Genomic DNA, 16,673 nt, shown 5'->3' on the forward strand with positions numbered 1-16,673 from the left:
GCTGCTGCTGTGCACAGGGGAGAGGACAGGAGGCTCCCGTGTGTGCCCCCCCTGAGCAGGTGCCTGGGGGGAGGGGATGTTGCTGTGCACAGGGGAAGCGCCCTGTGTACCTAGCTGTGCAGCTGCGGGCAGAGAAGAGCAGCCACTCAGGCCGCATGGGAGGGCACTAGGGTGGGGCCGGGCCGCGCGGCCCCTCAGCACCCCTGCCTCGGCTCCCAGGTCCTGCCCCCCAGCATGGTGGTGGCAGCCGCCTACTGCCTCGTCGTGGCCATCATCTTCACCACCATCAAGACTGTGAACTACCGGCTGCACGCCATGTTCGACCAGGGGGAGATCGTGGAGAAGAGGAACTCGACTCTGGGGGAGGCGGAGGAAGAGCCTGCCCCCGGGGGCGGCGACGCACCCAGGTAGCATGGGCCCAGCGGGAGGGCGGGAAGGGGAGCCTGGGACCCACTCCGTGTGGCGGGTCCTCACCCTGTCCCCAAACCCACAGGGATCCTGGTGTGGAGATGACGGTGTTCCGGAAAGTGAGCTCCACGCCCCCTGTGCGCTGCAGCTCCCAGCATTCCGTGTTTGGTTTCAATCAGGTCACGGTGAGCCAGCCCTCACTGCATCCTCCCGGGGAGCTCGGGACTCTGCCCCGTGGCTTCCCCCCCTTGCGCGGCCCTCTCTGCTCTGGGGACTTCGCTTCCGTGGCCTCAGAATTGCTTCCTCAAATCCTTGTCTTTTTCCTCCATCAGGAGCTGATTCCCCGGATAGAGGACTCTGGGCCTCTGAGAGGTAAGAGCTTGTAGCTTCCTCCATGGCAGCTCAGAGGCCTGGTCCCAGGTTCCCTGCTCTCCCTCAGTGTTTGGGGAGGTCAGAGCTGACGGGCCATTCACATTGCAGATATCAAGGAACTGGTTCGAGAGCAAGGCAGCAACAACGTCATCGTGACTGCGGCCGATCGAGAGATGCTAAAGCTGAGCTCTCCGGAGAAGCTGCGTGAGTGGGCCTGGGGTGGGGGAGGCGGGTGTCTGAGCCTCGCCCCACCAGCTCCTGGGCTGCTCACTCTTCCTTTGGCTTGTTTCCATTGCAGTCGGAGATCTCCCCCAGACTCCCCCGGGCCCTTCTGCTCCAGAACCTTCACTGCCCAGCACAGACTCCTCAGAGCGTTCTCCCCTGGCTGGAAACAGGGGGACCCCCTGGAGTGGGGAAAGTGTAGCTGACACTCCCATGAGCCCCCTGCTCAAAGGGAGCCTCAGCCAGGAGCTGAGCAAAAGCTTCCTGAACCTGACTCTTCCTGACCGGCCGCTTGTGCGCACCAGCAGCCGCAAGGAGAAGCGTGGGGGGTCTGGCTATCAGCCTCTAGACCGCCAGGGCTCGGGGGATCCTGTGCCCCAGAAGGCTGGCTCTTCCGATTCCTGTTACAGCGGCACTGACAAGGAGACCCTGAGCAGCTTTAAGAGTGAGAAGACCAACTCCACACACCTGGACAGTCCCCCCACAGGCCATCCCAGGGATGGCAGTGACACAGATCCGCCATCAGAAGGTGACCTTCCCCCTTCCCCAGATGCCGGGGTCCCCTCTGATGATACCTTGCGCTCCTTCGACACAGTGATTGGAGCTGGGACTCCGCCGGGGGGCTCTGAGCCCCTCTTGGTCGTCCGACCCAAAGACCTGGCCCTCCTTCGGCCGAGCAAACGCAGAACCCCAATCCGCCGGCATTCCCCCCCAAGCCGAGCCTCCCGACGCCCTTACCCCGCCCCTGGCCGCCCCCTGCTGGAGGGGGGGGGCTTTTTTGAAGATGAGGACACAAGCGAGGGCAGTGAACTTAGCCCTGCGTCCAGTCTTCGGTCCCAGAGACGCTTCAGCACTGATAGCTCGTCCTCTACTTCTTGTTACTCCCCTGAGGGGTCCAGAGGGGCAGGGGGCAGGCCCCGGAAGCGACGGGCTCCCAGGGGGGCCGAAGAAGGGGCCACGGTGCCCCCCAAGCGTCCGTATGGAGCTCAGCGGACTCCCAGCACTGCCAGTGCCAAGACGCATGCCCGGGTGCTCAGCATGGATGGGGCAGGGGGTGACAACCTCCGGGCCCCCCTGGCAGGCTCCAAAGCAGAGCTAGAGGCCCAGGCTGGGGGCGAGCCTGCAGTGGCCTTGGTTCCCTTGCCACCATCAGACAGCTTTACCCTAGGGAGCCGAAGGGGACCCACCGCCAACCAGCCAGGTTGGCGGGGGGAGCTCCAGGAAGAAGGAGCAGTTGGGGGTGGTGAGTGAAGGTCGTGCAGGATGGGGGATGAGATTTGAGGGTTGGACATGGTGCGTGCCAGAATCTAGCCAGTCCGGGGTTGAGTAAGGACTGCAGTCTTGGTACCCAAGAGCAGAGGGGGTAATGTTTGGCTATGTGGGCTTCTTTCGGAGGGGCTGCTGAGGAGGGCACCAAGCGGGACCGGTCGAGCAGCGTACGGCGGACTCAGGCGATCAGGAGGCGCCACAATGCCGGGAGCAATCCCACCCCCCCCTCCTCTGTCATGGGTTCTCCCCCAAGGTGAGCTGGGCCCAGCCCCCCACCTCCCAGAGAGCCACCCTTGGGTGCTGATGGGTCTCGCTTGGGTGCTGATGGGTGCCGCTGGCCTCCAGCCTGCAGGAAACCCAGCGGGGCCGTGCAGCCTCCCACTCCCGAGCCCTGACCCTGCCCTCGGCCCTCCACTTCGCCTCATCTCTGCTGCTGCCGCGGTCAGGGGCCAACGTGCATGAGGCTTGCACCTTTGATGACACCTCGGAAGGTGCTGTGCACTACTTCTATGATGAGAGTGGTGAGTCCCCTGGTCCTGGGCCCCCTGACACGGCCTCTTCATAGGGAGCCGTTGAGGTGGGGTCTGATGCTGCTCACTGTCCCATTTCGGCTGAAGGAAAGGGCTTAGGGCCATTACGTGGTTCCCTCCCCTCAGGAGACACAGAAGTCAGCGCTGAGACCTCAGGTCCTCTAGAGGCGCGTTTTCTGGTCTGACCCTTCCCTGGGGGTGGAAATCTCTCCAGCACTGGAGGCCTTTGGGGCCAAGGCCCTGTGTCTCTGACAGTGCTCTCTGCTTCCTGCTCCCAGGGGTGCGACGTTCCTATACCTTTGGCCTGGCTGGGGGTGGCTACGAAAACCCTGTGGGACAGCAAGTTAGCGGGGAGCAAGGGACCAATGGGGCCTGGTGAGTGTCTCCCTTGTCCCACCCCGTGCTTGGCTGGGCCAGAATCTTCCTTGCTCCCCATCCACATGGGGGCCTTTACCACTGGATCTCAAACTCTTTATTCTCTCTGAAAAACTCCATTGTTTCCCTGACACCTTGAAAGGGCTAGTGGCCCTAGCACACGAGCCTCCTCCTGTGTGGATGAGCAGTTAGGGGTGGACAGCCTGTGGAGGAGGAAGATGGTGGCGGGGTGGAGATCTCCCTAGAACCTGGCTGTCTCCATTGCTCCCTTTCCTTCTCAAGCCTTCCCGTCTCCACTGTCTCAGTCACCTTGCCTGCCATGGCAGTCAGGGTGCCCTGGGTGCCAGGGCTGGAGTCACACTGTTCCCCCAGACCCTGAGAGCTACTCCCTCTGTGTCTCAGGTCTTTGTCTCTCCTTGATTTTCTCTGTCTTATTATCTCCCTCCTTTCTTTTTTCCTTTCTCTCTCTTCCTCTCTTATCTCTCTCTTTCTCTTTTTCTCTCCCTCTCTGTCCAGGGACCGCCACTCTCATTCCTCCAGCTTTCACTCTGCGGAGGTCCCTGAGGCCACAGGAGGTCTGGCCTTGCTACAGCCCCGTCCTGTGGTGTTGCAAGGGATGCAGGTCCGGAGGGTGCCCCTGGAAATCCCCGAGGTGAGATGGGAACTGGGGTTGAGGGGCCTGAGTCGGTCTGGACGGAGATGGGGGGGCAGGACCAGGCTGAGGGCTGAGCTGGCCCCTGAGACCTTGGGCCGTGACCTGAGAGGCTCTGACAAGCCAGACCGCTCCCAGAACTGGCAAGGGGTGCCGAACTCGACTCCACAGTGCAGTTGTAAAGAGCTGTGCTTAGGCTTTAGGGAACTCTCACATTCAGTTTGGGTCTGAAATGGAGTCCGCCTCCTGGGAAGGTGGCAGGTCCCTGCCCTGCTCCAGATGTCGGTTGGCCTGGGGGCCTGCTGGCATTTCTAGGATTCTCTAGTACTGAGGTGCATGGGGTTTCACTAGAGCCGTAGTTGTCTGGGGAGGACACCCCTGGGCCTAACGTCTGTGGCTGGTGCCGGCAGTTTGACTTACTGGACCAAGATTCCCTGCATGAGTCGCAGGAGCAGACCCTCATGGAGGAGGTGCCACCTCGGCCTCAGCACAGCTACAAGTACTGGCTCCTCCCTGGCCGCTGGACCCCTGTGCGCTACGAGCGGCTGGCCCTGCTGGCCCTCCTGGACCGGTGAGTCCCATCCCCCTGCCCTGCCCAGCCCTGGGAAGGAGCCAGCAAGACAGGTATGAGTTTGGCCTCCATGGGAGGAGTGTCGACAGCTCTGGGGAGCTGAGCCATTAACCTCTCTGGGCCTCAGTATCCTTGTTCCAGTAAGTGGGTTTGACAACCTGTTAGGTTGGTGGTCAGCAAGCATCGGCCTGTGGGCTAGGCAGGACTGACCATGGGGCGCTGTCCCGCTGGCTTCTGCCCCACAGTGCACACAGGCCCTGGTTTCATCTTCATCCAGCAGGGCTTCATGGAATCCCTGCTGTGTGCCTAGCCCAGTGTCAGGTGCCCAGCACGTGGGATCCCTTTGATAATTGTTTGTTTACAATGTGGAAGGGAAACCACCCCAGCCCCGAGCGCCTTCCCTTCACTTGGGATGTGGCAGAGGGTTTTGTCTCCAGGGGAGAGCACAAGAGGCGGGAAGGGTGCCAGGCCACGGGCATAGGGCCCTGGAGGGGGTGCTGGGCACAGGGCATAGGAGGGGGCGCCGGGCCATGGGCACAGGGCACAGGAGGGGTTGCCAGACCGTGGGCACAGGCCCCTGACACGATAACCCCCACAGGACCCGGGGAGTGCTGGAGAATGTCTTTGTGGTCTGGCTGGGCAGCCTGGTGGCCTTTCTGGGCTACCTGCTGCTCCTCAAGGGCTTCTTCAGGGACATCTGGGTCTTCCAGTTCTGCCTGGTCATTGCCTCGTGCCAGTACTCACTGCTCAAGGTCAGACCCCCTCCCCCCTGCCCCCCACCCATGTGCTGCCGCCAGCCCCCAGGCCCCAGACCCCCCTTAGTCCAGTTCCTCCTCATTGATCTCACGGCCACCCTTTAGCTGGGTAGCTCCCATCCCTCTCCTTGTCTCAATCCTGTCACCATCAGCTGGGTCCCTTGGAAACCACAGTTTCCGTTTCTTGTAGAGTGTCCAGCCTGACGCTGCCTCTCCCATGCACGTGAGTCTTTGCTACAGTTGGGCCCTTTTCCTAGTCACAGATTAGGAAGTGGGCTTGCCTCGGTTTTGGGGGGGCTGGGATGGGGTGCCACCTGAGACTGGGGCCTTGTCCAATGGGGGGCTGCTTGCGGGCAAGGGGGCTCTGAAGTCCAGGAGGTGCCTGTCTCGCTTCTTCTCTAGGGTCACAACTGGGTGATCGCTTACAGCCGGCCCGTCTATTTCTGCTGCTCCTGCCTCCTCATCTGGCTGCTGGATGCCCTGGGCTCGGCCCTGCCCTTCCCTCCCGTCTCCCTCTACGGCCTCACTCTCTTCTCCGCCCCCTTCTTCTTTTGTGCCCGTGATGTTGCCACTGGTGAGGGGGCCGGGGAGGCTGTGCTCTGGTGGGGGCTTCTTCAGGCTTCCGAGCGGAAGCTGACGGCTCCCTCCCCCATATCCCCACAGTCTTCACCTTGTGTTTCCCTGTCGTCTTCCTCCTGGGCCTCCTGCCCCAGGTCAACACCTGCCTCATGTACTTGCTTGAGCAGATTGACATGCACGGCTTTGGGGGCACAGGTATGCGAGGGCACCCCAGATGGGGGCCCCCGGAGGCGGGGAAGGTCGGGGGGGGGGGGGGATGATGGCTGACAGTACCTAGGTGGGAGATGCTGGAGGACAGCCAGGCCTGACTCCCCACCCCCCTACTCTTAGCAACCACCAGTCCCCTCACCGCTCTGTACAGCCTCCTGCGGAGCCTTGTGGCGGCTGCACTTCTCTACGGCTTCTGTCTGGGTGCCATTAAGGTAGGGCCAGAGCTGGGGCATGGGGGGCAGCAGTGGGGGGTTGTGGGAACGGCAACAGAGAACTTAGGGAGGGGCTCCAGTCTCGGCATCCCCTGGTTCTGTCCCCCCATCACCAGTCTCTCCCCACTGCAGGCGCCATGGCCAGATCAGCATGTGCCCGTTCTCTTCTCTGTCTTCTGTGGCCTTCTGATGGCGATATCCTACCACCTGAGCCGCCAGAGCAGTGACCCCTCCGTCCTCTGGTCTGTGCAGACCCCTGCAGACTCCCTTAGTCCCCCGCGCTCCCCACCTGAAATGCCAGCCCTGCACATCCCCTTTCTCCCGTCACACTCCCCCAAGCCGAGGGCTGTGGCCAGGCTCACCCTTTCCAATCTCTGCCAGGTCCCTAATACGCACCAAGCTTTTTCCTGAACTGGAGGAGCGGAGCTTGGAGAGCCCTCGTGCAGAAGCCCCAGACCCATTGCCTGGCAAACTGCGGCAGTCTGTGGTAAGGCCGTGGGCCAGTGTGGCATGGGTGGCAGGGCAGGCCCATGGGCCAGACGGGCAGGCTGTACTGAATAGCATCTGCGCCCCCAGCGGGAGATCTTGCACTCAGACCTCGTGATGTGCCCAGTGATCGCTGTGCTCAGCTTTGCCATCAGCGCCAGCACCGTCTTCATCGCCCTCAAGGTGGGTGTGGGCCTGCGGCCCAGCCCCGCTGCCATCACCGCCACAACCTTGGGCTTCCCCATTTTGCCTTGTTGCTGTCCCTCCTTGGGCCTCTTCCACACACCCTCCCCCACCTCTCTCCGAGCCCGGTTACTTGAACACTTCTTTGAGTTCCCAAGTAAGGAGACTCCTTCCACGCCTGTGGTTTGGTCCATGAGCTGCGCTGAAGCGCTTTGCCAGGGTGGGTCAGAGGCAACAGCCCTTTCCACTCTCCCCAGGAGCCCACATTTCCTGAGTGTCCGCTCCCCAGAGCTGACTGGCCATAGGAGAGGGCAGCCGGGCATGCCGGCTAGCGGCAGCTTCTGTCTGACACCCGGTCTTCTCTGTGCAGTCTGTTCTGGGTTTTGTGCTCTACTCCCTGGCCGGCCTGGTGGGCTTCCTCACCCATTACCTGCTGCCTCAGCTCCGCAAGCAGCTTCCTTGGTTCTGCCTCTCCCAGCCTGTGCTCAAGTCCCAGGAGTACAGCCAGTTTGAAGTGCGCAGTGAGTGACGCTCTCCCACAGCCCTGGGGCTGATGCCTGGCTCTGCCCCAAAACTGCTCGGGCCAGCCAGCATTAGCTGTGGACCCCCCCGGAGCTGGGCCCTGGGCCTGCAGAGGCAGGGATGAAGAAGGACTTGCCCTCCAGGAGGCTCCGTTCTCTTTAGCCCCACTTGGAGCCAGGTTGTTCATCTGTAAAATCCACCACTTGGCCTGAATGATCTCTGAGGTGTCCCTATGATTGTAAATGAATGGAGAGGCTAGGTTTGCTGTACCTTACCTCTCTACATGAGGGTGCCCCAAGGCTGCCAAAAAACCCACGATCCCTCTTACCTCAGGGACCAGGGAAGCCTTTCTCCCTTCTGGTCTGGGCCTTGGGGTCCTGGCACAGAGTTCCCCCCGCCACAAGGGACCTGGGAAATAAGTGTTCTCCTGGCACCCCATCCTCACATCCCATCAGTGTGGTCCAAGAGCCAGCTCTCACCTGGCTCTGAGACCCATGCTTTTGGTTTCTATGGTACAGTCAGTGGGGAAATCTTCCCCTCTTCTGCTCCCTTCCCTGCAAAGGTAAGGAAGGTGAGCCAGGACCTGGCATGACGGCACCTGCGCCCTAGGTGCTCAGTCACCCAGCAGTTTGCTTCTTTTCAGCGCCCCTTTGCCAGCGTGGCGGGGGCGTCACCATGTTACTGTCTGGCTGGTTCCCCAGCCCTGGCACAGACTGACTCTTTCCCCCAATCCTCTCCATCTTCCCAGGGTTTGTAACCTTGCCATCCCCTGTGGCTGCTTCTTCCCACTCCTTGACCACCCAGCTCTGGTCGGTTGCCAAGTCTTGGCCAACTTGGCTTCCACAGTAGCTCTCACAGCCCTCCCCTGGCTTGTGCTTGTATTGGGCTCACTTGTCCCTTAGAGTGGCTCTCGTCTCTCCTCGCCCTTGGGAAATGGAAGCACCCTGAGGGCCTGGAACAGCTCTGGTCACATAGTAGGTCCTTCATGGTTTTGGCATCTGGTCACACTCTGAGATAGTTTGTACTTGGAGAGCTGGCAGGGGCTTTGGGTCATCTTAGGGAGGGGTTCCTTCAGGGACCAGTGCTGGAGCCTTTGTGGAAGAGGATGGGCGTCACCGCCATCAGCCCCCAGGGTCACTGAGGGCCCACCCTTGTCTGCCAGCCTGGTGACCCTGGGCACTTGCCCTGCCACACCTCCCTCAGTCCAGGCTCCCACCTGACAGGCTTTGGCTCCCCCAGGTGCGGCACAGCTCATGTGGTTTGAAAAGCTGTACGCGTGGCTGCAGTGCCTGGAGAAGTATCTTATCTACCCGGCCGTGGTGCTCAACGCGCTCACAGGAGATGCCCATGCCATCAGCGGCCGCCCGGACAAATTCTGCCTCTAGTGAGGAGAGCCCTGGACTGCTGTGGGGAGGGGGAGCTGATGGGATCCCAGAATCTGGGGGTGCTTGTCTCCTTGTCACCAGGGCAGGGCTGGGGGATTGGACACAGACTATGGAGTCGGGCAGACAGATGGGGCCCTCTGACCCCCCCTCCCCTCCCTGCCACCAGCTGTCGGGCCCTCCTGATGACTGTGGCAGGACTGAAGCTCCTGCGCTCGGCCTTCTGCTGCCCACCCCAGCAGTACCTGACCTTGGCCTTCACGGTCCTGCTTTTTCATTTCGACTATCCACGCCTCTCCCAGGGCTTCCTGCTGGATTACTTCCTCATGTCCCTGCTCTGCAGCAAGGTGAGGCCCCCATCTCTAAGTGGGGCTGGCAGGGAGGGCTCAGCTCTGCCCTGCCCCAAAGAAACAGGAACAGGTGCCACCACCTTCACGTAGGGGACTGTTGGCGCCCTCTGTCCATCTGGGTTCTCCTGCATCCCAAGTAGGGATTGGCCCTTGGAAATGTGGGTGCTCTGTCTCTGTTCCATTCCCCATGCTCCCCGCCTTGGGACAGGGGAGAGCAGCAATCCCAGCGCTCAGATTCCTGAATGGCAGGGTTCAGACAGACTCTGCTGCCTTAGAGCTCACCCCAGCTAGGGCCCACATCTCATGTCCTGGAGCTAATGCTCACAGCCGGTCCAGGAGCCCGGCCTGGCTCGTGGGGGCGCGGCGCCCTTGCTGACCTGCACCCCCTGTGCTCCTCTTCTGCAGCTGTGGGACCTGCTGTACAGACTCCGCTTCGTGCTCACCTACATCGCCCCTTGGCAGATCACCTGGGGCTCAGCCTTCCACGCCTTTGCCCAGCCCTTTGCTGTGCCCCGTACCCTGTGGGACAGCCTATGTGGGGAGGGAGGGGGATGGGGCAGGGAAAAGCTGAGAGGGGTTAGGGGGGGCTGCAGCTTTTCTGCCAACTCTCCCAGTTACCACCTTGACCCCTGGCTGCAGACTCTGCCATGCTGTTCGTGCAGGCACTGCTTTCTGCCCTCTTCTCCACCCCTCTCAACCCCCTGCTGGGTAGCGCCGTCTTTCTGATGTCCTACGCTCGGCCCCTCAAGTTTTGGGAACGAGACTACAAGTGAGTGAAGGTGGGGGCAGCCTGAGCATTTGTCTCCCCTGGCTGTGTGCGCAAGTGCCAGGCTGGATGTTGCTGATTCTTCACCTCAAGGACCTCCCAGTCTGGCTGGGGAATTTGGAGCTGGAGGCCAGGGCAAAATGAAATGGGGTCTGTCCATCAAGGGGTAGGGCATGAGGGTGGGGGAGTGGTGGGGATCAGGCTGAGCACAGAGGCAGGCCCAGAACCGAGTGGGATTGTGGTGAGGATGTGAGGGTGCCTGGCCCAGCTTGGGTGGGCAAAATGGAAAGGTTGGGGGTCAGGTGAGCCTAGGTGGGGTGGGACAGCAAGAGGCCCAGTTGGAGGGGGGGCGCCTGAGGGCACAGCTGTGAGCTGTGGAGATTTCATGAGCAGGGTGCCTCCCCATCTGGGAGGGGTGCTGATGCCTCGACTCTTCCCCACAGCACTAAGCGCGTGGATCATTCCAACACCCGCCTGGCCACCCAGCTGGATCGGAACCCTGGTGCGTACGCCCTCCCTGCCTGTGTGCAGCATTCTTGAGGGAGACTTTCAGGTAGAAAGGCATCCCCTCACCTTTACCTGTCCTTGGCCACAGGTGCCGATGACAACAACCTCAACTCCATATTCTATGAGCATCTGACACGCTCCCTGCAGCACACCCTGTGTGGTGACCTGGCCCTTGGCCGCTGGGGCAACTATAGCCCCGGGGACTGCTTCATCCTGGCCTCTGACTACCTCAACGCTCTGGTGCACCTCATTGAGGTCGGCAATGGGCTCGTCACCTTCCAGCTGCGGGGCCTGGAGTTCCGGGGTGAGCTGTGGGGATGCCCAAGGTGCACCAGCCGGGCCAGGGCTGCCCCTCGTAGACATAGTGTGCATGAGGCCCAGCTCCCAGGGCAGGGGCCTTTCTCACTGAGAGTGTGCCCAGCGTGGATGTTGGGCTTTTCAGAAGAGGGGGTAGGTGGGGATCCACAGCTCCCAGGCAGTCTGAGGGGCAGCCACGCTGGAACTAGGCCCAGAGGCTGGAGGCAGGGCTGTTCAGGACAGGTGTGCGGGGGGGGGGGTGAAGGCGGGGGGGCTTCTGTGTGTGGACAGAAGAAGAGCAGCTCCCTGGAGTAGTCAGTAAGCATTGAATAGGGGCCTGCTGTGTCAGACCCTGTGCTACCCCTGGGGATGCAAGACAGTTCCTGCCCTCAAGGAGCTCCCTCTTCGATGGGAAGACAACTACATTCAGACCAAGTCAGCTGGAGAGAGTGGACAGGGAAGGCTCTAGAACGAAGGGGGACCCATGGGGAAAGGCCTCCCACAGAAGCAGCAGAGGCTGCTTCCCGCCAGGGCTTGGGGCTCGGGGGGTGAGTGTAGAGGGGCGGGAGGTCACCCAGGCACAGAATTGGGATGCTAGAATTCACAGGGGCTTGAGGGGGCATGAGGCCCCAGGCAGATGGGGATAAAAATTCCATTCTGGTCTCCCGATAGGTGCTGGTGCTGGGGAATGCGGGTGGCCCATTGCCCCTTTGAATTGTTAGGGGCCTGGAGTGGGCAGCTTCGCCACTGAGGAGGGCGAGCAGAGTCTCTAGTCCATCTGCTATCTGGGCGCCCAGCAGAGCTGAAGGCAGCACGCTACTCCCCACTCCCCAGCCTTTGTCCTGTCCCACTTCACAGAGGCCATGGGGCTTGGCCAGCAGCAGCGCCAGGGCTGATGGCAGACGTGCAGGCTGGAGAGGGAGGCGGTGGGCTTGGGAAGCCGGCCACCACCCTCAGTGCCCACTCTTCTCCTTGCAGGGACCTACTGCCAGCAGCGGGAGGTGGAGGCCATCACGGAAGGTGTGGAAGAGGATGAGGGCTGTTGCTGCTGTGAGCCGGGCCACCTGCCCCGTGTGCTGTCCTTCAATGCTGCTTTCGGGCAGCGCTGGCTGGCCTGGGAGGTGACCGCCAGCAAGTATGTGCTGGAGGGCTACAGCATCAGCGACAACAACGCAGCTTCCATGCTGCAGGTGTTCGACCTGAGGAAGATCCTCATCACCTACTATGTCAAGGTAGCATCAGCGGGGCCGGAAGGTGGGGAAGGCTGGGGTGTGTGGCGAGTGTCGGGCTTGTGGAGGGAAGAGGCTCGGCCGTCTGTGCTGGGCAGAGTGCTCTGTGGCGTTCCCTTCCTCGATCCTCATAGCACCCTGAGGAGGAACGGGCTTCAAAGGGCAGGGGACCTAGTTAGGGATTCCCAGGCAGTCTCAGAACTGGGCTTCTGCCTCTGCTAGAGCCCAGCTGCAGCCAGGCCCATGAGTGACTCTCACTGGCTGGGCCAGGGCCAGGGCCGGGGCAGGGGGTAGGCCCCGGAACTCCGGGTTCTCAGCACTCAGCATTCCCCAGGCCGTCCCTCTATACCCTTGGCTTGTGGCTGTTCTGTATGGGCAGTGACCGATGGGGTGGGTGTCCTTGGGCATCCCCTTTCCCACCTGACCCTGGCGTGCCCGGCTGCCCAGTGCTACAGGGCGAGGCCCTGCCCACACACAGCTGGCCGCCCAGCCCCAAAGCCAGCGCTGCCGCGGCTTTTGAGAGTCAGCCGAGTCGCTGGCCAGTTTCAGGCTCAGAGACCCAGAGAGCATGTCGCTCTCCTCCCACAGCATCACACCAAGTACAGTCAGCTGTACTATACTGCAGGCCTCCCTGTCCTCTCCTCTGGGTGCCTCATGGGCCCATCCTGTGACCCTCAGCGGCAGGGGCCTCAGAGGCCCCATCCAGCCTGCCCCTATTACAGCTCTGGGGACCCAGGCCCACCCTGAGCTGCCAGCAGCCAGCCCTCCTTCCCCTTTCCTCAGCTCGAGCCCAGGTAGTTTTCAGTGGTTTGGACACTGTTGCCCCCCTCTTGTGCTCATCAGGGGCAGGGGGAGGGCAGGAAGGGAGGGCTAATGTGTCTGAGGTACCCACTGTGCACTAGCCGTGGTGCTGGGCACCTCGTTGCTCTGTCACCCCCACCCTTCCCCAGGCCTGAGCAGGGTCTCCTTGGTGATGCCTGAGGCTCAGCCAGATGAGGGGAGAGCCGGGCCAGAGCCGCTGGCTACGTGGGTCAGGCTCCCCCAGGGGCTGGCTTTTGTACCTGCTCGCCCCCCACCTGCTGCTGAAGGGCAGCGTTCGTTCACATGGGGAAGGGCTGCTTGGTCTGCGATGGCACCTGTTGCACAGGGCATCGCCTAATCCCCTGCCCTCCCTCTGTCCCAAGAGCATTATCTACTACGTGAGCCGCTCTCCCAAGCTGGAGGCCTGGCTGAGCCACGAGGGCATTGGGGCAGCCCTCCGGCCTGTGCGCGCCCCCGGCTATGCCGACTCAGACCCCACCTTCTCCCTGAGCGTGGACGAGGACTATGACCTTCGGCTGGCCGGCCTCTCGCTGCCGGCCTTCTGTGCGGTCCACCTCGATTGGATCCAGTACTGCGCTGCACGACGGGGCCAGGTGAGCCGGGGCAAGGGGGTAGGACCCAGTCAGCTGGTGGCCCTGTCCCCAAGGAGCGAAGTTTGGGTCACGTGTCTCAGGCCTCCTCACAGATCTTAAAGACAGCCCGGGAGAGGCACCTTCCCCACCGCAGCGTGTTGTGGGGTGTACCCTCTTCTCCCCAGCCCCTGAGGGTCTTGGGGGGCGTTTGTGTTGTAGCCCATGGAACACGACTGGAACTCTCCTCTCGTCACCCTGTGCTTTGGGCTGTGCGTGCTGGGCCGCCGGGCTCTGGGGACGGCGTCCCACAGCATGGCAGCCAGGTGAGTCTGGTTCTGGGGAGCTCCTCCTGGCCCCGGCCTGTGCCCCCCTTCCTGCTCACCTGTGCCCCTGCCCCCCTTCCCACAGCCTGGAGCCCTTCCTCTACGGGCTGCACGCCCTGTTCAAGGGGGACTTCCGCATCACCTCTCCACGGGACGAGTGGGTCTTTGCCGACATGGACCTTCTGCACCGCGTGGTGGCCCCGGGCGTCCGCATGGCCCTCAAGCTCCACCAGGTTTGTGTCCAGGTGCTGGCAGGCGGGAGGCAGCTGGCCCGGAAGCCGCCGTGGCCCGACAGCCTCCCGCTCGTCCCCAGGACCACTTTACGTCCCCCGATGAGTACGAGGAGCCTGCCGTGCTCTATGACGCCATCGCCGCCAACGAGGAGCGCCTGGTGATCTCACACGAGGGTGACCCAGCCTGGCGCAGCGCCATCCTCAGCAACACGCCGGCCCTGCTGGCGCTGCGGCACGTCATGGACGATGCCTCAGACGAGTACAAGATCATCATGCTGAACCGCCGGCACCTCAGCTTCCGCGTCATCAAAGTATGTGCCGGTGCCTGCGCGTGCGGGCACACCCCGCAGCCTCTCCATCATGCTGCAGCATTCATGGGACTTGCCCAAGGTCACGCAGTCAAGTGCTAGGCAGGATTTGGGCTCCGCCCTCACATCTCTGTGTCCCTGCTCCTGGGCCAGGGCCCCACTGCCCTCCTCCGCTGCCTGCCCTGTCTTGGCAGCATGCCTCCCCAGATAGTGTGGGCCTCCGCCAGACTGGCAGCTGTGGCAGGGCGGGGCTGGGTCACGCCTCCTTTGTCACCCTATTGAGGCACCCCGAAAATACATGACATATACCGTCTTACTAGGCTTCAAGTCCTGGGTTCAAATCCTGCCTCTGACACTAGGTGGGAAGCCCATGAACCTCAGCTCCCTCATCTGTAATGGGGTGGAGATACCAGTGAGCTTGGGAGAGGTCTGGCTGCCCTCACGCAGCATGCCTCCTGTAAACCAGCGTTGGTCAGTGTGGGTCCCAGCCTCCTGTGGCCGCTGGAGGCAGTTGCGGCCCAGCCAAGGCCCAGCTTCTTCCAGGTCCTATAGGTGGGCTGCATTTGGGGAGAAAGGCCCCATGCCACGAGATCCTCCTCTCCCCTCCCCCCATGCTCCTTCCCCTCAGGGCATCCTGACCTCCTGACCCTCCCGTAGGTGAACCGTGAGTGTGTGCGGGGCCTATGGGCCGGCCAGCAGCAGGAGCTTGTGTTCCTCCGTAACCGCAACCCAGAGCGCGGCAGCATCCAGAATGCCAAGCAGGCCCTGCGGAACATGATCAACTCATCCTGTGACCAGCCATTGGGCTACCCCATCTACGTGTCTCCTCTGACCACATCCTTCGCGGGCAGCCATCCCCAGCTCCATGCCCTATGGGGGGGCCCGGTCAGCCTCCGGGCTATTGCTAGCTGGCTCCTGCACAGTTGGGAGAGGTGAGGGAGGGCCAAGGCTCGGGGCCGGGGGGCCCAGCCCAGGCTGGCCTCCCCGAACCCCAAGTCCTCTGTCCTAGGCTTCAGAAGGGCTGCGGGGCCGGCTGCAACAGTGGCGGGAACGTGGACGATTCAGACTGTGGGGGTGGCTCATCCTCTGTCGGCAATAACCCCCCGGCTCCCCAGCCCACTCCCGAGACCCCTGCCGGTAAGGGCCAGGGACGGAGGCCTGGGCAGAATTCACAGAGCCCAGAAGAGAAGCAGGCAGGGTCTGAGAAGCCCCTTCCTCTCCCTGGCTCCCGGGTGCTTGATAGATGAGGAATTGGACCCAGAAAGAGTCAGTGATTTGCCTGGGCAGCAGGGAAAGGGGGTGGGTGGCATGGGGGCCCTGAGGGAAAGGAACAAGGAAGGGAGAGCTTGATACTGTTTAATCCCTTCCTTCCACAGCCCGAGAGCAGCCCTTCCCCCTGGGCCTAGGTCTGGGCTGGACACTGAGGCCCTCCCTGAGTGGGGCTGGTGATGGCTTTTCCTCACGACGACGGAGAGAGGGTGGACCCCCTTCCCTCCAGTGGCCCCCACCCATGGGCGCTCCTCGGCTCCCAGGACCAGCTCCTTCCCCTGTGCCTGCCTCACCGGCCCCCCCCGAAGGCCCCCAGCCACCCCTGGCTGGCACACCTGCCCCCTTCAGCTACGAAGGCCTCAGTGCCAAGTGGAGCTTGGGAGGCAGGAAAGGTCTGGGAGGGTCTGATGGGGAAGTGGTCTCAGGGAGCCCCAAAGGAGGGCCCCTCCGATCTCAGGTAAGTCCACAGGAGGATGGGGGAAGGGTGCAGCAGCCCAGGGGCCGGCAGAGGGGCCAGGCTGCTGAAACCCCCCTCTCCCTCTCAGGCACCCAGCACCTCTCCCTTGGACCTCGGCCTCAGCCCAGAGGTCAGCACCGACACTTCCCCACCTGTCCCTGCCCAGGATCCTTCTCTAACAGCCAGACCTTGTGAAGCTGGGACCCCTGGGGGTGGGGGCAACTGGCTGGCCCCCCCAGAGGAGCAGGAGAGCCCCGCAGCCCAGCCCTTACTGGAACACCAATACTGACCAGTCCTGACCCTGATGGGACTGAGTGACTGAGTGCTCAGGGGGCCCAGAGCCCGGCCTCAGCCTCAACTCGCCAAACCGATGGGCTGGTCCCGTTCAGAGCTCTGGAGCCAGGGGGCAGGGCCCTCTTCGCTGGGGGCCAGGACTTGGGACTCAGGGGCAGCGCTCCCTACCAGCTAGAGCCGGGGCTCGGCCAGGGAGGGAGAGCTAGCGCCTTCGGGAGATGTAAGCCCCTACCCTGCCTCACAGGGCCCTGGACTTGGGGCCGAAGTTCGGAAAGAAGGGGGGGGGGTTGTCTTTTTTTTTCTTTTTTTTTTCTGCTTCTGAGACACCAGAATTAATAACACTATTTTTGATTTTGGTTGGCGTTTTCTTTGGTCATTTTGTGGGGTGAGGAAGAGGAGGAGGAGGGCAGAGACAGCGGGGTTGGGCCAGGGGTACCCGGGTAACTGCCCAGAGGCTCCTCCTTGGGAGTGCTGGTTGGAGGGGGCTCCCAGCCTGACCATTGAACATCATCCCTTGC

At 62.3% G+C, this 16,673-nt stretch overlaps 1 protein-coding gene across 2 annotated transcripts; it reads left to right on the forward strand.

Annotated features, from left to right (window-relative positions):
• The first annotated feature begins 187 nt into the window (after positions 1-187).
• PCNX3 (pecanex 3) lies at positions 188-16,511 on the forward strand. 2 transcript variants are annotated; one of them, XM_069066350.1, is made up of 34 exons: positions 188-407; positions 494-593; positions 741-780; positions 889-984; positions 1,079-2,203; positions 2,398-2,524; positions 2,617-2,792; positions 3,080-3,176; positions 3,693-3,828; positions 4,239-4,399; positions 4,998-5,151; positions 5,345-5,377; positions 5,557-5,728; positions 5,818-5,928; positions 6,064-6,155; positions 6,288-6,397; positions 6,537-6,642; positions 6,732-6,824; positions 7,195-7,345; positions 8,586-8,730; positions 8,898-9,075; positions 9,484-9,592; positions 9,718-9,847; positions 10,288-10,346; positions 10,440-10,655; positions 11,627-11,880; positions 13,062-13,292; positions 13,491-13,594; positions 13,680-13,827; positions 13,908-14,138; positions 14,793-15,067; positions 15,145-15,272; positions 15,512-15,861; positions 15,950-16,511. In XM_069066350.1, exons 1-34 carry the CDS (start codon positions 235-237, stop codon positions 16,148-16,150), a joined length of 6,012 nt encoding a protein of 2,003 aa, XP_068922451.1. In that variant the 5' UTR covers positions 188-234; the 3' UTR covers positions 16,151-16,511. The 2 variants fall into 2 exon arrangements, with proteins under 2 accessions (XP_068922451.1, XP_068922452.1); XM_069066351.1 differs by having other exon boundaries at positions 208-407; positions 1,079-2,245.
• The last annotated feature ends 162 nt before the right edge of the window (positions 16,512-16,673 follow it).

Source organism: Petaurus breviceps, unplaced genomic scaffold (assembly GCF_028583685.1).
Source record: "Petaurus breviceps papuanus isolate PSGF00001 unplaced genomic scaffold, PetGlider_PUasm1.0 90721, whole genome shotgun sequence".
NCBI lineage: Eukaryota > Metazoa > Chordata > Mammalia > Diprotodontia > Petauridae > Petaurus > Petaurus breviceps.

Excerpts from the sequence above, each read along its gene's own strand:
- PCNX3 (XM_069066351.1), top strand. The coding sequence starts at position 235 with ATGGTGGTGGCAGCCGCCTACTGCCTCGTCGTGGCCATCATCTTCACC. Across the intron at positions 985-1,078 it reads GAGCTCTCCGGAGAAGCTGC|TCGGAGATCTCCCCCAGACT; the intron begins GTGAGTGGGCCT and ends TTTCCATTGCAG. Across the intron at positions 13,293-13,490 it reads GCGCTGCACGACGGGGCCAG|CCCATGGAACACGACTGGAA; the intron begins GTGAGCCGGGGC and ends TTTGTGTTGTAG.